The sequence below is a fragment of the Spinacia oleracea genome, chromosome 4, assembly GCF_020520425.1.
Source record: "Spinacia oleracea cultivar Varoflay chromosome 4, BTI_SOV_V1, whole genome shotgun sequence".
In the NCBI taxonomy this organism is placed as follows: domain Eukaryota; kingdom Viridiplantae; phylum Streptophyta; class Magnoliopsida; order Caryophyllales; family Amaranthaceae; genus Spinacia; species Spinacia oleracea.
This window is the reverse complement of record NC_079490.1, coordinates 165,666,244-165,684,766: the sequence shown is the minus strand read 5'-3', so window position 1 is coordinate 165,684,766 and position 18,523 is coordinate 165,666,244. Positions and strand designations below refer to the sequence as shown.

The window sequence follows — 18,523 nt, the reverse complement described above, 5'->3', positions numbered from 1 at the left end:
AAACCACTATTAACTACTCCTACCACCTAATAAATCAACAAGTCAATTAAATTGTCTAAAACTTTATACCGGTCATATATATCGGGGCGAATATTAAGGGATGACAGAAGTATAAAATTTAAGGAGTGTAAAGTAAAATTAAGGAATACAAAATTTCCTTATTTTTAAACGTTTGATTTACAAAGTTTTTCTTAATGAAAAGAAATATGAAGTACTATGATAACGGCCCCCTTGATGCAATAATCTTGGTCCCGCCACTGATTACAACCTAATGCTATTCTATAATAAACATGTATATCTCACGGTTAATATTTCCTCTAGTCTACATTTTTTTAGGGAGATCCTCTGATCTACATTTGAACGTAGCTAATACATTAATGACTTTATTATTTTGTTAGTGAATGGTGTTACCTTATTTTATGTTCTTAACTTATCTTTCTTGTGTCCCTTATGAGACATACTCCATATAACATAACCAATGGTCAACTTGTATAGTTTAATTAGGCTTACTAAATTAGCTAATTAGACTCTTGTCACAACTCACATGTCCTAATAAGATAAATATAATGGCTGAATTTAACTTGTAGTTGGACCATTTTGTCTTAAATATGATGTAAGCAAACAAGGTGGTCTACGACTAAAACTCTATATTTCTTCTATTTAAGTGTTAGTTTCCTTGCACTTTCCTTGTAAAATCTCAATCCAAATAATACAACTCTTTCTCTCTCCTCATTTTTTTTCTCTCTCTCTCCTCTTTGAGTTTCTCTCCAATTATATTGGTGAGAAAAATGGAAGAGAATTCAAAGTCAGACATAATGACAGAAGAAAGAAGCAAAGTAATAGCAGAGTTTGATCCTATGAAGAAGCCTGCTAAGAGAAACAAGTTTGCCTTTGCTTGCGCTACTTTGGCTTCTATGACTTCTGTTTTACTTGGATATGGTAATTTATTTAATTTCTCCCCTCTTTCTAGTACTTTCATTAATAAACGGTGGTAATAATAATGATAATGATAATGTGTTCCGTCAATTATGCTATGTTCTTTTTAAGTATGATGTTTTGACTTTCTCGCTTGTCAAGGCACATATTTGACCATTAATATATCTAAATATGTATTTCCTCCGTTCTTTTTGTTCTTTATGTTTGGCTTTTTTAACGACTAATTAATGTACATTGAGATCCCTCTATTTTTTTTATTTAAACAAGGCAAATTACGTTTGTTTATAATGTTTTCACTTTTATCAAAATTCTGATATTGGGAAAATGAGAAAAATTTATTGTCCCAGTGGAAAAATGTGAAAGAGATTAAATGAACCAATGAATTTAATTGGTTAAAATATTTATGGACACAAATTTTGTTAGAATATTAAAGCATTTATGCGATAATATAAAAGAAAATGTAAAGAACATTTTAAAATACCCAAAAAAGAAAACGTAAAGAACAAAAAGAAATGGAGAGAGTATAAAATTATAAAACAATTGATATTATGAAAATATAAATCTAAATAAATATAATAAGATCCCATAACCATGTTTTAATTTATGTATAATTCATCAAAGTCGGTCAAAAGAAAGTATATAAATAATATAATAATCAAAATGTTGCAACTAAGATGTAAAACGAGACTCATTTTCAAAGTGTGTGTGAAGTGTGGTCCGTGTATGGCCCTTGAGTTAGTCCTACTTATGATATATGATATGACCATTCAATCATTTAATAAGATCCTTGCCAAAAAAAAAAAATCATTTAATAAGATGAAACAGGCTGATATTTTTTTTAAGAGAATTGCACGTCTTAGTCACAACTTGGTTGTACACTCTGGTTGTGAGCAACTAGCCAGCTAGTACTATACTTCGTATTTTGAGTTTGCCCATAACTTTATGAGATTCAAATTGTACATTACTTTCTCCGTTTCTGAATCTTATAACCAATTTAACGGAGTATAGATTTTGAAAAATTTAATTTGATAGAGAGAATAAGTGGAAAAAGTTATTTAGAGTTGATCAACATGGGCGGCTCAGCCCGGCCCGTAAAATGCCGTGTTTTGGTAGAATTTTCTAGTCCAAACTTTTTAAAAAAATTGTGGGCTTTGGGCAACGTAAAATAACAATTTTAGTTATAAATTTAGCCCCGTTCGAAATGGCCCGAAAAGCCTGTTATTTTTTACTCGAAATAACAGGGTAGGGCAGAAAAAATTGACCCGAATCTTCATCCGGCCCGACATAATGGCAGATTTTATTACAATGGCCCAGCCCGACTTTTGATCAAGGCTAAGTTATTTAAATAAATTTATGAAATTTAAATTGTATACTTAAAAAATAAATAAATTAGAATATGAGATATTTTTAAGAATAGAGAGAGTACTCCTTAAAAGAGCTACTGTCGAATTGCGTTTATATCCACTTTTTCTAGTAAACATGACATTTTTATTATGGCCAACTTGAAGGACTAGTAGTCAAAGGTTATCGAAAGCCAAAAGTTTAATTATTTGGATTTTCTTAAAAAAAAAAGGGTAAAAGTTAGAAGGTTACCTTTGTAATCATTAATAAATCTAGAAGTATCATTATTTTATCCCTATACATATCGGCCTTTTTACTGTGGAGTATTGAAACTTCGTATATATTTTCATTTGTTGGGCTAATTAAACAATACGGAGTCAATGTCAAAAAAAAAAAAAAAAAAAAAAAAAACAATACGGAGTAATAAGAAGTAAATGGAGTGAGGATGTGAGGTGGAGTACCGGTATTTTTACTTCGTAATATTTTCTCCGTTTCGAGAATATTATCCAATTTGTTTTTTATACTATTTACACTACGATTTTGACTATTTTTTGCGATTTGTATGTAGTTATGTAGCGTCATGTTAGATTTTTATCGGATAAATATTTTCCAAATATTAATTTTTATAATTTTTACTTGCACACGATTTGAGATATTAAGGGCCAAAGTAATGATTAGAAAATTAAAAGTTAATTATGATACGATATTTTCGAAACATTGAAAAAATGAAACTTTTACGGTAAATAATTTATGAACAAATACTTTGTTGAGTAGTTTAGTAATTCTAGGTCGAAGAGTATAAGACGTAACTAGTCTAAAATATCGGAGTTGAAGGTACCACAAGTCTACCACCACCAACTAGGATATTTCATGACAAGAAAGATTTACTAAGAATAAGACTGTATATTTATTTGCTGTCACATTTTTATTGCTCCGTTAAATTATACTCCCTCAATTCCCTTGTGAAGTTGTGATGTTACTTCGGATTACAGTTATGTACGTTATGACGAATTTATCACCACTGAATCTACTTTATTTTATTCATGGTAATATAAATTATAAATGATATAGGGAGATTTAAACTTAGACCCTATTATACACATAATATATACCATCGGTTTTAACTATTAGGTCAATACCTCATTAATTCATATAAACAATGTAGGTGATGATAAATGTCGTAAGTTGCGATAACATTTAGTTATCGCAGTCTTACGTGTTGGAGTTTAATGACTACATATAGGCGCCACGTAGGCTATGCGTTATCAGAATATTTTTACTATCAATGCAATATTTTTACTATAAAAATATGCAAATAAGATAGTCGATATAAAAAAGGAAACAAATTAGAATATTAAAATTTTCCTACTTTTTTTTTTTTGTACTCTCTCCGTTCCTATTTAAGTTTCCACTTTGGACATTTACGCAGTTTTTAATAAAACTGAATTGTTTGGAAGAGGTAATGATTAAGAGTGTTTTTTTTTTGAAAAGTAAAAAGTAAATAATTGTTTAATGTTTAAAGTACAAATAAAAAGGATGTGGTGATTGAAAAGTGGGAAAAATGTATAGAAAATTGTATGTCCAAAAATGGAAACTGAACACTTATAAGGGAACGTTATTTATGGGAACTGGACACTTAAATAGGAACGCAGGGAGTAGCATGTATAATACTTCCTCTGTTCATTTTTACTCGCCGTCATTTTCACGCATGCCAATGCACAACTTTAATTATTAATATCTTTAAATCTTTTTAATTTAAAATTATAAAAATTTGATATTTTGAAAATAAACATTGGGATGTATCTAACAAGATCCCACAACACTATATTTTATCTTACATATAAATCACAAACAACAGTCAAAGTAAAATATGTGAATAGTGGTTAAAGTCCAAACGTTGTGAGTATTAATAATCGGAGGAAGTATGTTATATAAGTTAAATATTTTAGTTTCGAATTTAAATTATAACACATAAGCATGAAATGTTAATCATTATAACACGACTTAAAAGTAGCATATTGCGAACTTTTTTATTTTTAAAACTATAATTAGTACTCCGTATCTAATTAAATAACAACTAATCTCTGATTCTAATTATTTGCAATTATTGACTTGATATAGACATTGGAGTAATGAGTGGAGCAGCACTCTACATCCAAAAAGACTGGAAACTCTCCGACATACAAATCGGAATCTTAATCGGAAGCTTAAACATCTACTGCCTATTCGGCTCCTTTGCAGCAGGTAGAACATCAGATTGGATTGGCCGACGATACACAATCGTATTCGCCGGAACAATATTCTTCGCCGGAGCAATACTAATGGGGTTCGCCACCAACTACGCCTTCCTAATGGTTGGCCGTTTCGTGGCGGGCATTGGTGTTGGCTATGCTCTTATGATTGCACCTGTTTACACTGCTGAGGTTTCCCCTGCTTCTTGTAGAGGATTCCTTACTTCATTTCCTGAGGTATTTATTAATGGCGGAATTCTTCTTGGATATGTATCGAATCTTGCGTTTGCGAATCTTCCGACTCATTTGAGTTGGAGGTTTATGCTTGGGATCGGGGCTGTTCCGAGTGTGTTCTTGGCTGTTGGAGTACTTGCTATGCCTGAGTCGCCGAGGTGGCTTGTTATGCAAGGAAGGCTTAAAGAGGCTAAGAAGGTGCTTGATCGGACCTCCGACTCGCCTGAGGAGGCTCAACTTAGACTCAGGTAAATATATATGTTGTAAATCACAATTGCTAATGGCTAACATATACCTATAAGGTAGACCACTAGACCTGATCAAAAGGAGGGCTGGTTTGGGTTCGGGACATTGGCCAAAAATTTCTGCCCCTTATATCGGGCCTACTTGGGCTAGTCTTAAGCCGATTTTTCTGCCAAAATCCACTATTTCTAGTGAAACGTAGGGACATTTCGGACCTTTTTGGACTTGGTCAATTTTATAGCTAAAATTCCAATCTTGAGTTGATCAAAACCCAGTCTAACATTCAAAATTGGCCCGGCCTACTACTTCACGGGTCGGGCCAGCAGGTTGAGCTCAAAATGATGCGGTCTAATCTAATGTAATACAATTTATACCTAGTATTTTAAAAGCTAAACCATATAGATAATTACATTATAACCGTGTATATGTATTTTTGTATGTAATCAGTGAAATTAAAGAGGCAGCAGGGATCCCAGCTGAGTGCAACGAAGACATTGTTACAATAGACAAATCATCAAAGAATAATAAATCTGGTAAAGGAGTTTGGAAGGAGCTATTTATCCACGCCACACCGGCAGTAAGGCGCGTGGTAATCGCCGGTATCGGAATCCATTTCTTCCAACAAGCATCAGGCATAGACGCCGTCGTTTTATACAGTCCAAGAATCTTCGAGAAGGCTGGAATTTCAAGGGATATTGACAAGTTACGTTGCACCGTTGCAGTTGGAGTTGTTAAAACGTTATTCATATTGGTCGCTACATTTATGTTAGACAAATATGGACGAAGACCCTTATTACTAACTAGTGTTGGGGGTATGGTCATAGCCCTAGTAACCTTAGCTGCATCATTAACCGTTATTGACCGGTCCCACGAAAAGGTTACGTGGGCTATAGCGTTGTGTATAACCATGGTTTGCGCCTTTGTTGCGTCCTTTTCAATTGGGTTAGGCCCGATTACATGGGTTTATAGTTCGGAGATTTTCCCGTTGAGGTTACGGGCTCAAGGTACGAGCATTGGTGTGGCGGTTAATAGGGTTGTGAGTGGTGTGATTTCAACGTTTTTCTTGTCCCTAAGTAAGGGTATTACTATTGGTGGCGCGTTCTTTCTATTCGCAGGGATGGCTACTATTGCTTGGATATTCTTCTTCACGTTTCTTCCTGAGACTCAAGGGCGTACATTGGAGGATATGCATGTTTTGTTTGAGGATTTTAGGTGGAGAGATTCATTACATGGTAATAAGAAGTCAAGTGATGAAGTTACTACAAAAGAGGAGGTAAAAGATGTCAATGACAAGAACCAAATACAAATGGGGGCGACTACTACTACTACTAACACTGCTAACGATCAATAAAAATAGGTTATAGTTTTGAGAGAAAGTGTATGTATAAGTATAATTGAAGAAAAAATCATGTTGTGTAACAACCTTTTCGGCTTATTGGGTAATTAATCTTAGTTTTCATACAACTCCTTATACTCTTAATGGTTGAAGAAAACCGTACTATGTAAAAACCATGCTATGAAACAACCTTTTTGGCTTTATTGGGCCGTACATTTGAGTTCTAGTCAAGCATTTTGAACCCAAGTTGAGCTAGAAGTCAAGGTTTTTGTATCCAATTCGAGCAATATTGTTGCAAGGTAGCTTGAAGAGCGAATTTCAAATACTAAGTAGTCGGAATTGTTGTTCAAAAAATAAATAGTCGGAATTTTCTCGAGTTCAGTCAATGACTAATTTTCATTACATTAAAATTTGCGGAGAACAAGTTTTTTCCCAACGATATATAGATAAATAGAAAAAATGCTCAATTTAACTTGTAGTTGGACCACTTTGTCTTAGAAATTGAGCGGACCACCTGAAATCATCATTTTCGGATCATATTTCTTTTCTATTTAAGTGTTAGTTCCTTTACACTTTCCTTGTAAAATCTTAATACAAAAAACAACGCTTTATCTCTCCTCATTTTCTCTCTCCTCTTTTAGTTTCTCTCCGATTTTGGTGAGAAAATGGAAGAGAATTCAAAGGCAGGCATGGGAGAAGGAAGTAAAGTAATAGCAGAATTTGATCCTATGAAGAAACCTGTTAAGAGAAACAAGTTTGCCTTTGCTTGTGCTATTTTGGCTTCTATGACTTCCGTTTTACTTGGATACGGTAAATATCTCCCCTCTTTCTATCTCTTTTACTCCGTATAATTTTATTCACCTGTTTAAAGACTGTTATGATGTATTGATGTATCTAGTACTCCCTCCATCCCATAATACTCGTAACGGTTTGACTGGACATGTTGACAATGCACAACTTTGACCATCAATATATTCAATTATATATTATAAAAACTTATAAAATATTAATATTTTGAAAATACTCCCTCTGTCCCGGAATACTTGACCTGTTTTCCTTATCGGGTCGTCCCTTAATACTTGACCTGTTTCTAAAAATGGAAATATTCTAACAATATTATATTATTTCTCACTCCACCCCTATTAAGTATTAACCCACCTACCCCTACTCCATACAAAAATAATTAAAAATTCAACCCCTACTTTCCCCCAACCCCACCCCTTTACACATTTCCCACTAACTACATTAAAATAATACCCCACTATCAACTACTACCTATTAAATTAAATAAGTCAATTCAAGTCCCTTAAACTCTGTGCCGGTCAAACCGGGTCGAGTATTCCGGGACGGAGGGAGTATATATTAAGATGAAACCAACAATATATTATATGCTAACACTTATTTTCATATACTATAAATAAAATAGAGTCAAAGTGAATTATGTGAATAGTTTATAAAGTCAAACCGTTACGAGTATTCCGAAACAGAGGGAGTATTTAACTAACTACGAAATTTCAGCAAGAGTTTGGATGACCGAGAACGTTAAAAAAAACTATAAAAGTAAGATCGAATTTAAAATTTAATTAAACTATTTGTTACCCACGAAGTTTCCAACTATATAATATGTGGTCATTCATGACACTGGAGAACTTCCAACATGGCAAATGGATACTCCCTCCGTCCCGGAATACTCGACCCGGTTTGACCGGCACAGAGTTTAAGGGACTTGAATTGACTTATTTAATTTAATAGGTAGTAGTTGATAGTGGGGTATTATTTTAATGTAGTTAGTGGGAGTTGGGTTAAGAGGTGGGGTTGGGGGAGAGTAGGGGTTGAATTTTTAATTATTTTGTGTATGGAGTAGGGGGGTAGGTGGGTTAATAGGGGTGGAGTGAGAAATAATATACTATTGTTAGAATATTTCCATTTTTAGAAACAGGTCAAGTATTAAGGGACGGCCCGATAAGGAAAACAGGTCAAGTATTCCGGGACGGAGGGAGTAATAATCTAATATGATAGATATTATGATCTAGAACCAGTCTTATTTTCAAAATGGGTGCGGAGTGTGGCACGTCCAAGTGTGGCTTTTAAGAGTATATTGATCGATACTATGGGGCAGGAATGAGATGAAGATGGATATGTACTCAGGTAAGTTGTAGGGTCGGAATAAATTTTAGTTTGTACCCATTAAGGCGAGGATGATGATGAATTTTGTATTTTAGGTGAGATTCGGGATTGAGCGAGAGACCTACATGACTACATCAGCATTCGTCCAGAGTTATCCAGACCCATTAACATTCCTTTAATATCGATATGTACTCAGGTGGGTGCTATATCTATGGGCCATTTGGGCTGAGCCCATAGGCTGCGGGCCTAAGCCGGGCCGGGCCTAAGCTGGGCCCCCCTGCATCGTGTCGGGCTGAATAGTTCAAAACAGGGCCCAGCCCCACAGGCTGTCTTACCTAATCGTAATGGTACTATATTTAGCGTGTTTTGTCGTGCCGGGTCGAATCTTGTCGTGCTTTTCCCTAAAAATACGGGTCATGCCCGACCCACGACTTTGTGCTTACGATGAGCCGGGCTTTTTTCGCGCCGGGTAGGGTTGGGCCTAACCATCTCTTTCACGTTAACCGTCGGTATAACTTATCTAGCTAGTTCATATGAACTATTATTAGTAAAAACTAATCCGTCATTTCACAATTATTTACGGACATTGGAGTAATGAGTTGAGCAGCACTTTACATCCAGGAAGACTGGAAACTCTCGGACACAAAAATTGAAATTTTGACAGGAATCATAAATATTTACTGCCTCTTCGGCTCCTTCGCAGCCGGTAAAACATCTGATCGGATCGGCCGACGATACACAATCGTATTCGCCGGAGCAATACTGATGGGGTTCGCCACCAACTACGCCTTCTTAATGGTGGGCCGTTTCGTGGCGGGAATTGGTGTTGGCTATGCTCTCATGATTGCACCTGTTTACACTGCTGAGGTTTCCCCTGCTTCTTGTAGGGGATTTCTTACATCTTTTCCTGAGGTTTTTATTAATAGTGGCGTTCTTCTTGGTTATTTTTATTAATTGGTGTTGGCTATGCTCTATTGGAGTGCTTGCTATGCCTGAGTCGCCGAGGTGGCTTGTTATGCAAGGAAGGCTTAAAGAGGCTAAGAAAGTGCTCGACCGTACATCCGACTCGCCTGAAGAGGCTCAACTTAGGCTCAGGTAAATATATCTGTACAGTTTGCCACATCCGTTCAAAATGGTCTTTGCACGGTCTGTTTTAGTCAATTTTATAATATTTTTACATTGTGATTTATACTATTTTTGGACATGCAAAATTACTAACTTACCGATCTTATCCCTACTCCGTACATCTTTCCACTTAATTAATCTTACTCAATTTTTATTTATTTCTCTTTCTTATACCCACCCATTTTTTACACATTTCGATCTCTTACTTTATTTATCTATATTTTATTATATTCGCCACCTTTTTATACACTATTCCTCTTTTGTCTAAATATTAGTGATTTAGTGCAAATAATAACTATAAATATCATTTTGGAATGAAGGAAGTAAGTGACATATACATTTGAATATTTATGGTAAAATCTAAAAGAAATTTCATTAGCGACCTTATACCTCTAGCGCATTGTACTAAATATAACACGTTTATTGTCTTAGCCTTGGACCTTTAACTAGAGCTGATCATGGGCGGGGTAACCCGCTAGGCCCGACCCGCTCGGCCCTCTAAAATAGCGGGCTTGGACAAAGCTTTTTGAAAAAAATTGAAAGTTGGGAGGGCTAGGCCCGGCCCGTTAATAAAAATGGGCGGATTACGGCACACAAAATTTATTAACGGGTAAGCCCGTCCAGCCCGCTAAATTAAAATAACGGTTTTTTCATGAAATGCCCTTGAGGTTTAACGAAATGCACCAAATGCACCTGCGTGTTTCAAATTACATAATATACCCCTATTTTTCCCGTACTGTTCACCAAATACCCCTGATTTGACATTCCGTTAGTCCTCCGTTAAGTCATGTTTATAATTCACCAAATGCCCCTATTTATAAACTTATTGCACAATATACACCTATTTGTAAACTTATTTGCACAAAATACCCAAATTACAGAAATTGAATCTAACGGCTAATTTTATTAATGCGTCAAGATAATCACAAAATATATTGATAAAGAAAATCAATTCGTGAAACAGCTGTCTTTGTTCAAAATATACTCTGCACTATTGAAAATAATACTTCACTATTGAAAATAGAAATATGATGATTAAACTAACAAACTAATGGAACTATGATGATAAAAGAATTAACAAAATAATACTTCACTATTGAAAATAGAAATAAGATCAAGGTGCTTGACACTTGAACATGCTATAGAATTCAACTAAATTTAACAGATACAATGATGATGTTACTCCCCCTGCTGCCCACAGATACCCAGCAACAACTATCAGCTTTACACGCTGCACCACCATCAGGGCCTTGCATTTCTTCTATTTAATCCTTAATAGAATCAAAATCAAGAACAGGCTCGACAGGTGCAAGAGAGAACCCGCCAAATTCAGATGAATAACCCTCAAAATCAAACCTGAAACTCTCTGGGCAATGCGTATTTTTAAGTGTACTTAAATCAACCTCTTCTAGATTCTCGCACAATGGACTCATGGGAAAAAAACTGCTCCCATAACACATAATTACTCCAGGAAGTAAACATCCATATCAGGAATTTTAAGACTCTTGCAAACATGAAATTGCTCGAAAATCTTCAAGAAACACTATAATTTGGGGGGAAAACTAAAGAATAAAAAATCATTTAACACCAAAAACACTATAATTTTGTTCTTAGAAGGAGGGGTAACTGATGGCGTCTTCTTTTCTAGTCTCTGCTACTTCCTAAGACTAACCAGGCTCGAATTTCTCTGAGCTCTCCTTAACCCAAAAGCATCTGAGGCTGAGGCTGAAGCTGATGAATCATTTTTACCACTACTCAACTTCTTCGAACTACCATCATCGTTTTCGTTAGATTTCAGCGCAGAAACTGCATCATTCACCATTCTCTCACCTCCGAAATCACAATTATTACGCGCCCTATCAAGGATTCATAGCAAGAAATCCCAAAATTAAAATTAAAATTGCGTTCCCAATCTAGGATTCATATCAATGCAGACACAATTCCCAATATTAGGGTGTAGAAATTAGCGGAATTCGAAAACGCTGGAATTTAGAGAATACCTAATCCGAATTTTGCATTGTAATACGGAAATTTCTTAGCAATTCAGGGGAAATTGAAGAAGTAGAATACCCTAAACCTTCAATCAACGACTCGGCAAAACCCTTGTTTCAGTTTCAGAGCCTCGATTTCAATGCCCTAACCCATCTTCAATTCAGAGCCTCAATTTTAAAGCTCGAGCACCTTGTTTCAGTTTCAATTACCTCTTTCGAATCAACAGAGCTCTTCACTGCCGGACTTCCCGCCGGAATTCCCACATGCACCACCAAATCACAGGAAGAAGAGGCTTGTATTTCTGGGTAATTTGAGGTGAATCAATGGCTATTGATGAATTGGGGGTGAAATTGAAGATGGGTAAGAAACAACAGAGGAGATGAGAGGAGAGAGAAGAAATGAGATTTTTTTTAAAGTCAAATTGTATAATATTTGGTGAATAAGGGCATAAACGTAAATTAACGCTAATGGAGTACTAACGGCCGTTAAATCCAAGGGTATTTGGTGCACTCTAAGTTTAAATAGGTGTATATTATGTATTTCGAAACACGCGGGTGTTAAATCCAAGGGTACTTGCTTACAATTCTGATGGTAGATCATTCTAGGTTTCTAGAGTAACTAATTAATACTTCCTATTGCCTAAAAGAAACCCTAAAGCCCAAAGGCAATCTAATAGACTAACACTTTCATTTCACAAAAATGCCGCCAGTTACCCTTAGTCCTCTACTCTCTTACTCTCTTACCTTCTTCTTCTTCTTCTTCTTCTTCTTCTTGCTCTACTCTCTTACTCTATTGCAAATATATATCTAGTAGGTATAACAAGGTTAATTAATTAACTACCAGTTAAAATAGTGCTGAAAAAATTATGTATTACACTTTCATAAGCCCGTTAGCCCGCGGGCAGCCCGCATTTTATGTACAGGGCGGGTAAGGGTAATAAATATATTTTTGGCGGACGAGTAAGGGCAGCATTTTTAAGCCCGTTGGACAGATTTTTGGGAAGGTTGCCCGTCCGTTTCCCGTCCAAACCCGCAAACGATCAGCTCTACCTTTAACGTAGTACCTCCGTTTTAAAAAGATCTTTACAGTTACTATTTGCACAAATTGCGATGCAATATTTAACTACTAATATATATATCCAATTTCGTATGTGGAAAAATTATAAAAATTTGATATTCTGAAAATACATCTTGAGACCAATCACTACAAGAAATTGTACTATTAACGACGGGAAATCCCATCGCGAAAGGCCAATAATCGTTGATTAACGACGGGATTTCCTGTCGCGAACCCGTCATAAAAGGGGGCCGTCGTTAATAGAAATCCCGTTGTAAATCCGTCGTAAACCCGTCGTAAAAGACATTTGCGACGGTTATTTCCGTCATTGTTTGGTTGTTTGCCCCGTCGCAAAAGCCTTTTGCGACGGGATTTTTAACCCGTCGTAATTAGGTTCTCGTTAAAGATACAAATTCTTGTAGTGAATCTAACAAGATCTTACATGTAACGTTTTGATGCATATAATGATGAAATTAACGGTCAAAGTTTTTATACTTTGAACACATTTTCCAAAGCGTAAAGAATTTTCTGAAACTGAGGTAGTATATATTATGTATACAAAATACAATATACTTTGTTTTCGGATCCTTGGATCAATCTTTTTTGTTAACCGTGTATATATTTTTGTATGTACGTAATCAGTGAAATTAAGGAGGCAGTAGGGATCTCAGCTGAATGTAACGAAGACATTGTTACAATAGACAAATCATCAAAGAATAATAAATCCGGTAAGGGAGTTTGGAAGGAGCTATTTATCCACGCCACACCGGCGGTAAGGCGCGTGGTAATCGCCAGTATCGGGATCCATTTCTTCCAACAAGCGTCGGGCATAGACGCCGTCGTTTTATACAGTCCAAGGATCTTTGCAAAAGCCGGAATTTCAAGGGATATTGATAAGTTACGTGCTACTGTAGCTGTTGGAGTTTTTAAACGCAAATATGATGGTGCAGGGGTGTGCACAGTGCTCTTGGTGCACTGGTGTCCAAACGACATGCAATAAATATAAAACGCGGATATCTTGTTGAATCCGGAGAAGAAAAGAACAAACGTTGTTTTTTTGATAAAAAAAGAACAAACGTTGTTCTTTTGTTAAAAAAAAGAACAAACGTTGTTCTTTTGTTAAAAAAAAGAACAATGACTGCTCTGTCCCTTTTTTTTTCGTTCTTTTGTTTTTCACTCCATTTTTCTGGTATATATACCTTCTTTTTTATGATTTTCAAATCAGAATTTGTGAAGAGGAGAGAGAAAAACTATGGAAAGGAGAGAGAAACTGTGAAGAGGAGAGAGAAAGTAATGGAAAATTCTCAGATATTGGTTGATTTTTCTACTTCAATATCAAATTCTATTGATTCTTCTTCTTCAAATTTGAATTCCTCTGTTGATAATCCGATTTGTGAAGGTAATTTTTCAATTTTTTAAAACGAATTACTTATTTATGATGATTTTGATTTCCATGTTCATTATTTTCATCATTTCAATTTATTTTGATTTTTTTGATCATTTCGATTTCTGCATTTCTCAATAACCTTGATTAATGTATTTTGATTCTATATTTTGATAATTTTGATGATTAATGTATCTTGATTATATATTTCTGATGATTTTGATTTCTGTTCTTTTTTCGATTTTATATGTTCTTTTAGTCTTATCTTTTGTTCTTTTATATATTGGTTCTCATATATGTATTAAGAGATTGTAATAATACAGAAAATAATTATTAAACATGTTGTTCTTTTTTGCTTTAAGTTGTTGTTCTTTGTTCTTTTTTGCTTTAGCTTGTTGTTCTTTTGATATTACACACTTCAGATCAAATTGTTCTTTTACCATTTTTGTTGTTCTTTTATCTTTTTTGTTGTTCTTTTTTCACATGGTTAAAATAAGTGTTCTACATGATATGTTCTTTTCTGCTATTTTTAATATTCTTTTTCTTTACTTTATTATGTTCTTTTATGCTCTATTGTTGTTCGTTTTTTTTATTGGTAATGTTGTTTTACATGGTTAAAATAAGTGTTCTACATGATATGTTCTTTTCTGTATTTATAATGTTCTTTTTCTTTATTTATAATGTTCTTTTAGGTTCATCCTCTTTTTGTTCTTTTGAGGAATTGCTTTGTTTATTCAGCCTCTCTTCTTGTTCTCTCAGCTGTTTTTGAAGATTTAACATCATTTGTTGCTGGTCAAGTAAAAGCTTCATTTTCTCTTCGATAATGTACTTTTTGAAAAAAGAACAAACATAAAAGAACATTAAGATTTATATCTAATAAACATAAAAGAACAGAACAACAAAACCCAAAAAAAAAAAAAAAACAAGTGCACCGTTCTTATCATGAACATGGCTTGTATTTCTTCTCCTTCCCCCTCTTTTTTTTTATTTTTTTTATTTTTCATTTTCTATATATATAATATTTCTCCTGTTGGATTCATAACTTCTCATTTTAGAAACACATTCTTGAGAGAGAAAGATGAGTGCTTTTAGTTTCTCCCAACAAAAGAGAGATTTTATGAGAGAGAAAGTTCAAAACAAAATTTCTCCTCCTTCTTTCTCTGAAATGTGATTTTAATTGAATTACGTTTACAAAAAACTAGTTTATTAAGCGAAATACTATTTCAATTTCACTCTTTTTTGAATTTTTTTATTCATTCAAAGAGGTTTATGCTGTTGATGAAGGTGCATCGGGTGATTAAGGTAAATTTTCTCGTTCTTAATTCTATGTTCTTTTTAAATTTTAATGTTCTTTTCTTATAACTTTCTATTTCTGTGGCATCAAAACAGTGTGTTCTTTTTTAGAATCAGCAATTGTTCTTTTTACATATTTATAGTGTTGTTTTCAGATATCTTTTGATAAATAAAATAACGGAATTAGAACATAAATTGGTTGAAAAAGAACATTTCCAGAACTTAAAAGAACAAGAAAAAATATAGATCTGGTTTTAAAGTTCATCAAAGGTTCGTCGTTTTATTTTTTAATTAGAACATAAATTGGTTGGAAAAGAACATTTTCAGAACTTAAAAGAACAAGAAAAATTATAAATCTGGTTTTAAAGTTCATCAAAGGTTCGCCGTTTTATTTTTTAATTAGAACATACTGTAAATTGGTTGGAAAAGAACATTTCCAGAACTTAAAAGAACAAGAAAAAATATAACTGCTTTCTATATTTGTACATTTTGTCTGATTTGTCAATATTAATGTTCTTTTTGTTAGTGTTCTTTTTGTTAATTTTCTTTTTGTTAATGTTTTTTTTTTTTGCGGTATTTATTTTTGTTGCGTTTTATTGTTATTTATGTGCGTTTTGGGACAGGTGCACCAAGAGCACCATGCACACCCCTGCACAATCTGAGCGTTGGTTCCAATAACGAGAAGATTACATGGGCTATTGCGTTGTGTATAACCACGGTTCTCACCTTTGTTGCGTCGTTTTCGATTGGGTTAGGCCCGATTGCATGGGTTTATAGTTCAGAGATTTTTCCGTTGAGGTTACGGGCTCAAGGTACAAGTGTTGGTGTGGCGGTTAATAGGGTTGTGAGTGGTGTAATTTCTACAACTTTCTGTCCCTAAGTAAGGCGATTACAACAGGTGGCGCGTTCTTCCTCTTCGGAGGGATGGCTACTATTGCTTGGTTGTTCTTCTTCACGTTTCTACCGGAGACTCAAGGGCGTACATTAGAGGATATGCATGTTTTGTTTGAGGATTTTAGTTGGAGAAATTCATTACATGGTAACAAGAAGTCAAGTGATGAAGTTACCTCAAAAGAGGAGGTTAATAATGTCAATGCCAAGAGTCAAATACAAATGAGAGGGACTACTAATAACATCACTAATGGTCGATAAAAATAGGATATAGTTTTGAGAGAAAATACATGCATGTAAAAATGTAATTGAAGGAAAGTATGTTATGTAATAGCCTCATAAACTTTATTTCGTAATTAATCTTAGTTTTTATACCATACTCTAGGCGTTCTAAGAGTATATAAAGTTGTGGTTCTTAATTCTGAGATTGAGGTGGTGAGGTGGTGGACTAGTGGTATCGCTTTCCACCTCATATTCATATGGGTTAGAGATTAATCTCATGAGACTCATTTGAGTGATTTCTCCTAACCCAGTTTCAGAAGAAAAAAAAACACGTTAGCATGTATGTCAAATTTGCGCATAAATATGTAACACGATGTCTAATTATGAACACGATTAGGGGCCCAATTTGTTTAAAAAAAGGAGGATTAAAGAAATAGGAGTAGTGATTATATTAATGGGTCTAGCCAACTGTGAACTCTCTGTTAGACACAATAATATGTAAATATTATTGTTACATAATTAGCATTGTAAATATAGTAATAGGTAAACCCTAGTTGACTTTGTAAACTATATATGTTGTGGGGTTTTTCCGGTGAGATACCTTGGAGGTTTTCCGGTAACTTCTAAGGATTTCACAAGATTGTATTTTTATAGAGAGAGAAAGTAGAGAGAAGGCAGAGCAGCAATTGCTCTTGAATGTATTGATTGTGACCCCTTTTTCTAGGGAAGTGGGACTATTTATAGTACTAGGTTTTTGTGGGAATGACCTAATATTCCCTTTACATGATTGGCTAGGGTATGGGAGGAGGACATGTGTCCTTTCTCCTTACAATTCCCTGGCCCCTTTTGGCAATAGTGGGCTTTTTGGGCCTATTGTGCTTATTCATACCACTTGGAATACCTACTACTTAGGCCTCTTTTCAGGTATAGGTACATTACATACATTTATACATTCTTAAATACAAATTCATATACATTGTAGATACGTAGATTGCTACCCATGCTGTGGTCTAGTCTTCGTATGGTTTCTGCTTAGGTGGGGCGTAATACGTGCCATGTGTCGCATCCTCATTGGTACACGAAGGCATGGTAATTTTGCCCACAACATTTGCCCCTCAAGAAGGGCATTTCTGGAAACACTTTCCGGGTATCGCTTCTTGACCTTTGATTTGCATCTTCGTCTTTGGGACAGGTGTTGAGGTGGTGACACGTGTCACCTTTCTCCATTTTGCCCCTCCCTATATATAGAGGGGGGTAAAATTCATTTATTACATTTCGTTTTCACAGAGCTATTCACAGGCGATTTCCGGCGAACTCCCACCACCAGCAGGCGATTTCCGGCCACCGCGAGACTCAACCTGTTCTTCACCAAACTCAACCTGTTCTTTACCAAACTCAACCTGTTCTTCACCAAGTATTTCACAGATCTTTCAAGGTTAGTTTTCGCCTTTCTTCCTTGTTTTTGTTATCCCCTCGTCATTCTTTCCCTTTGTTAGCGGCTGGCCTCCTAGTACTAGGTAAGGGTTTGAAGGTTTTAATTGAGATTTTTCCGCCGTTCGTCTTTTGTCGGGGCGGACGTCCAATCGCGTCTTTTTCTTCATTGTTGGTCACTCCTAAGCCGTGCTTCGTTCACTATACAGAAGGCATGGCTAGAACCAAGCAAACGACAGATCCTACGCGCCTGCGCTTGCGGGAGGAAACATTCACACCCCCTAGGGAGAGATATTCTTCCACCGCCCCGGCAGCCGACGAAGAATATGCCGAACTCTTTCAAGAGATCGATGAATATGTCGAGGTGGAGGAGCAAACGGCAAGTTCGTCAGGGGGTACAGCGAGCCAGGCGGTGGGGGAGTCGAGCGTCGCTCCATCGCCATCGGCCGCCGAGGAGCAAGAGGTGTTAGGTTATGATACATATGACAATTCATAAATCATGCGGAAAAAACCATTTAGCCAGGAATACATATTATTTACACATAATCATATAGCATAGTTTAGATGCATACTCTTTGTTGCGTGCCTTCCCTAGCTGCGCCCGAACCGAACAAGAACAAGTCTTTAGGACTCCAAGTGTCGTCCCTCCGTAGATAGTCCACAGCACGTCCGGATCCGCCT

General features: G+C 35.5%; 1 protein-coding gene and 1 pseudogene across 1 annotated transcript; both read left to right on the top strand.

The window, feature by feature from the left end:
• Positions 1 to 653: 653 nt before the first annotated feature.
• On the top strand, positions 654 to 6,536 carry LOC110800378 (polyol transporter 5-like). The gene is made up of 3 exons (XM_022005688.2): positions 654 to 939; positions 4,399 to 4,990; positions 5,433 to 6,536. The coding sequence occupies exons 1-3, from the start codon at positions 789 to 791 to the stop codon at positions 6,334 to 6,336; spliced, it is 1,647 nt and encodes a 548-aa protein (XP_021861380.1). The 5' UTR covers positions 654 to 788; the 3' UTR covers positions 6,337 to 6,536.
• Positions 6,537 to 9,051: 2,515 nt separating this feature from the next.
• Positions 9,052 to 14,075, top strand: LOC110800380 (polyol transporter 5-like; annotated as a pseudogene).
• The last annotated feature ends 4,448 nt before the right edge of the window (positions 14,076 to 18,523 follow it).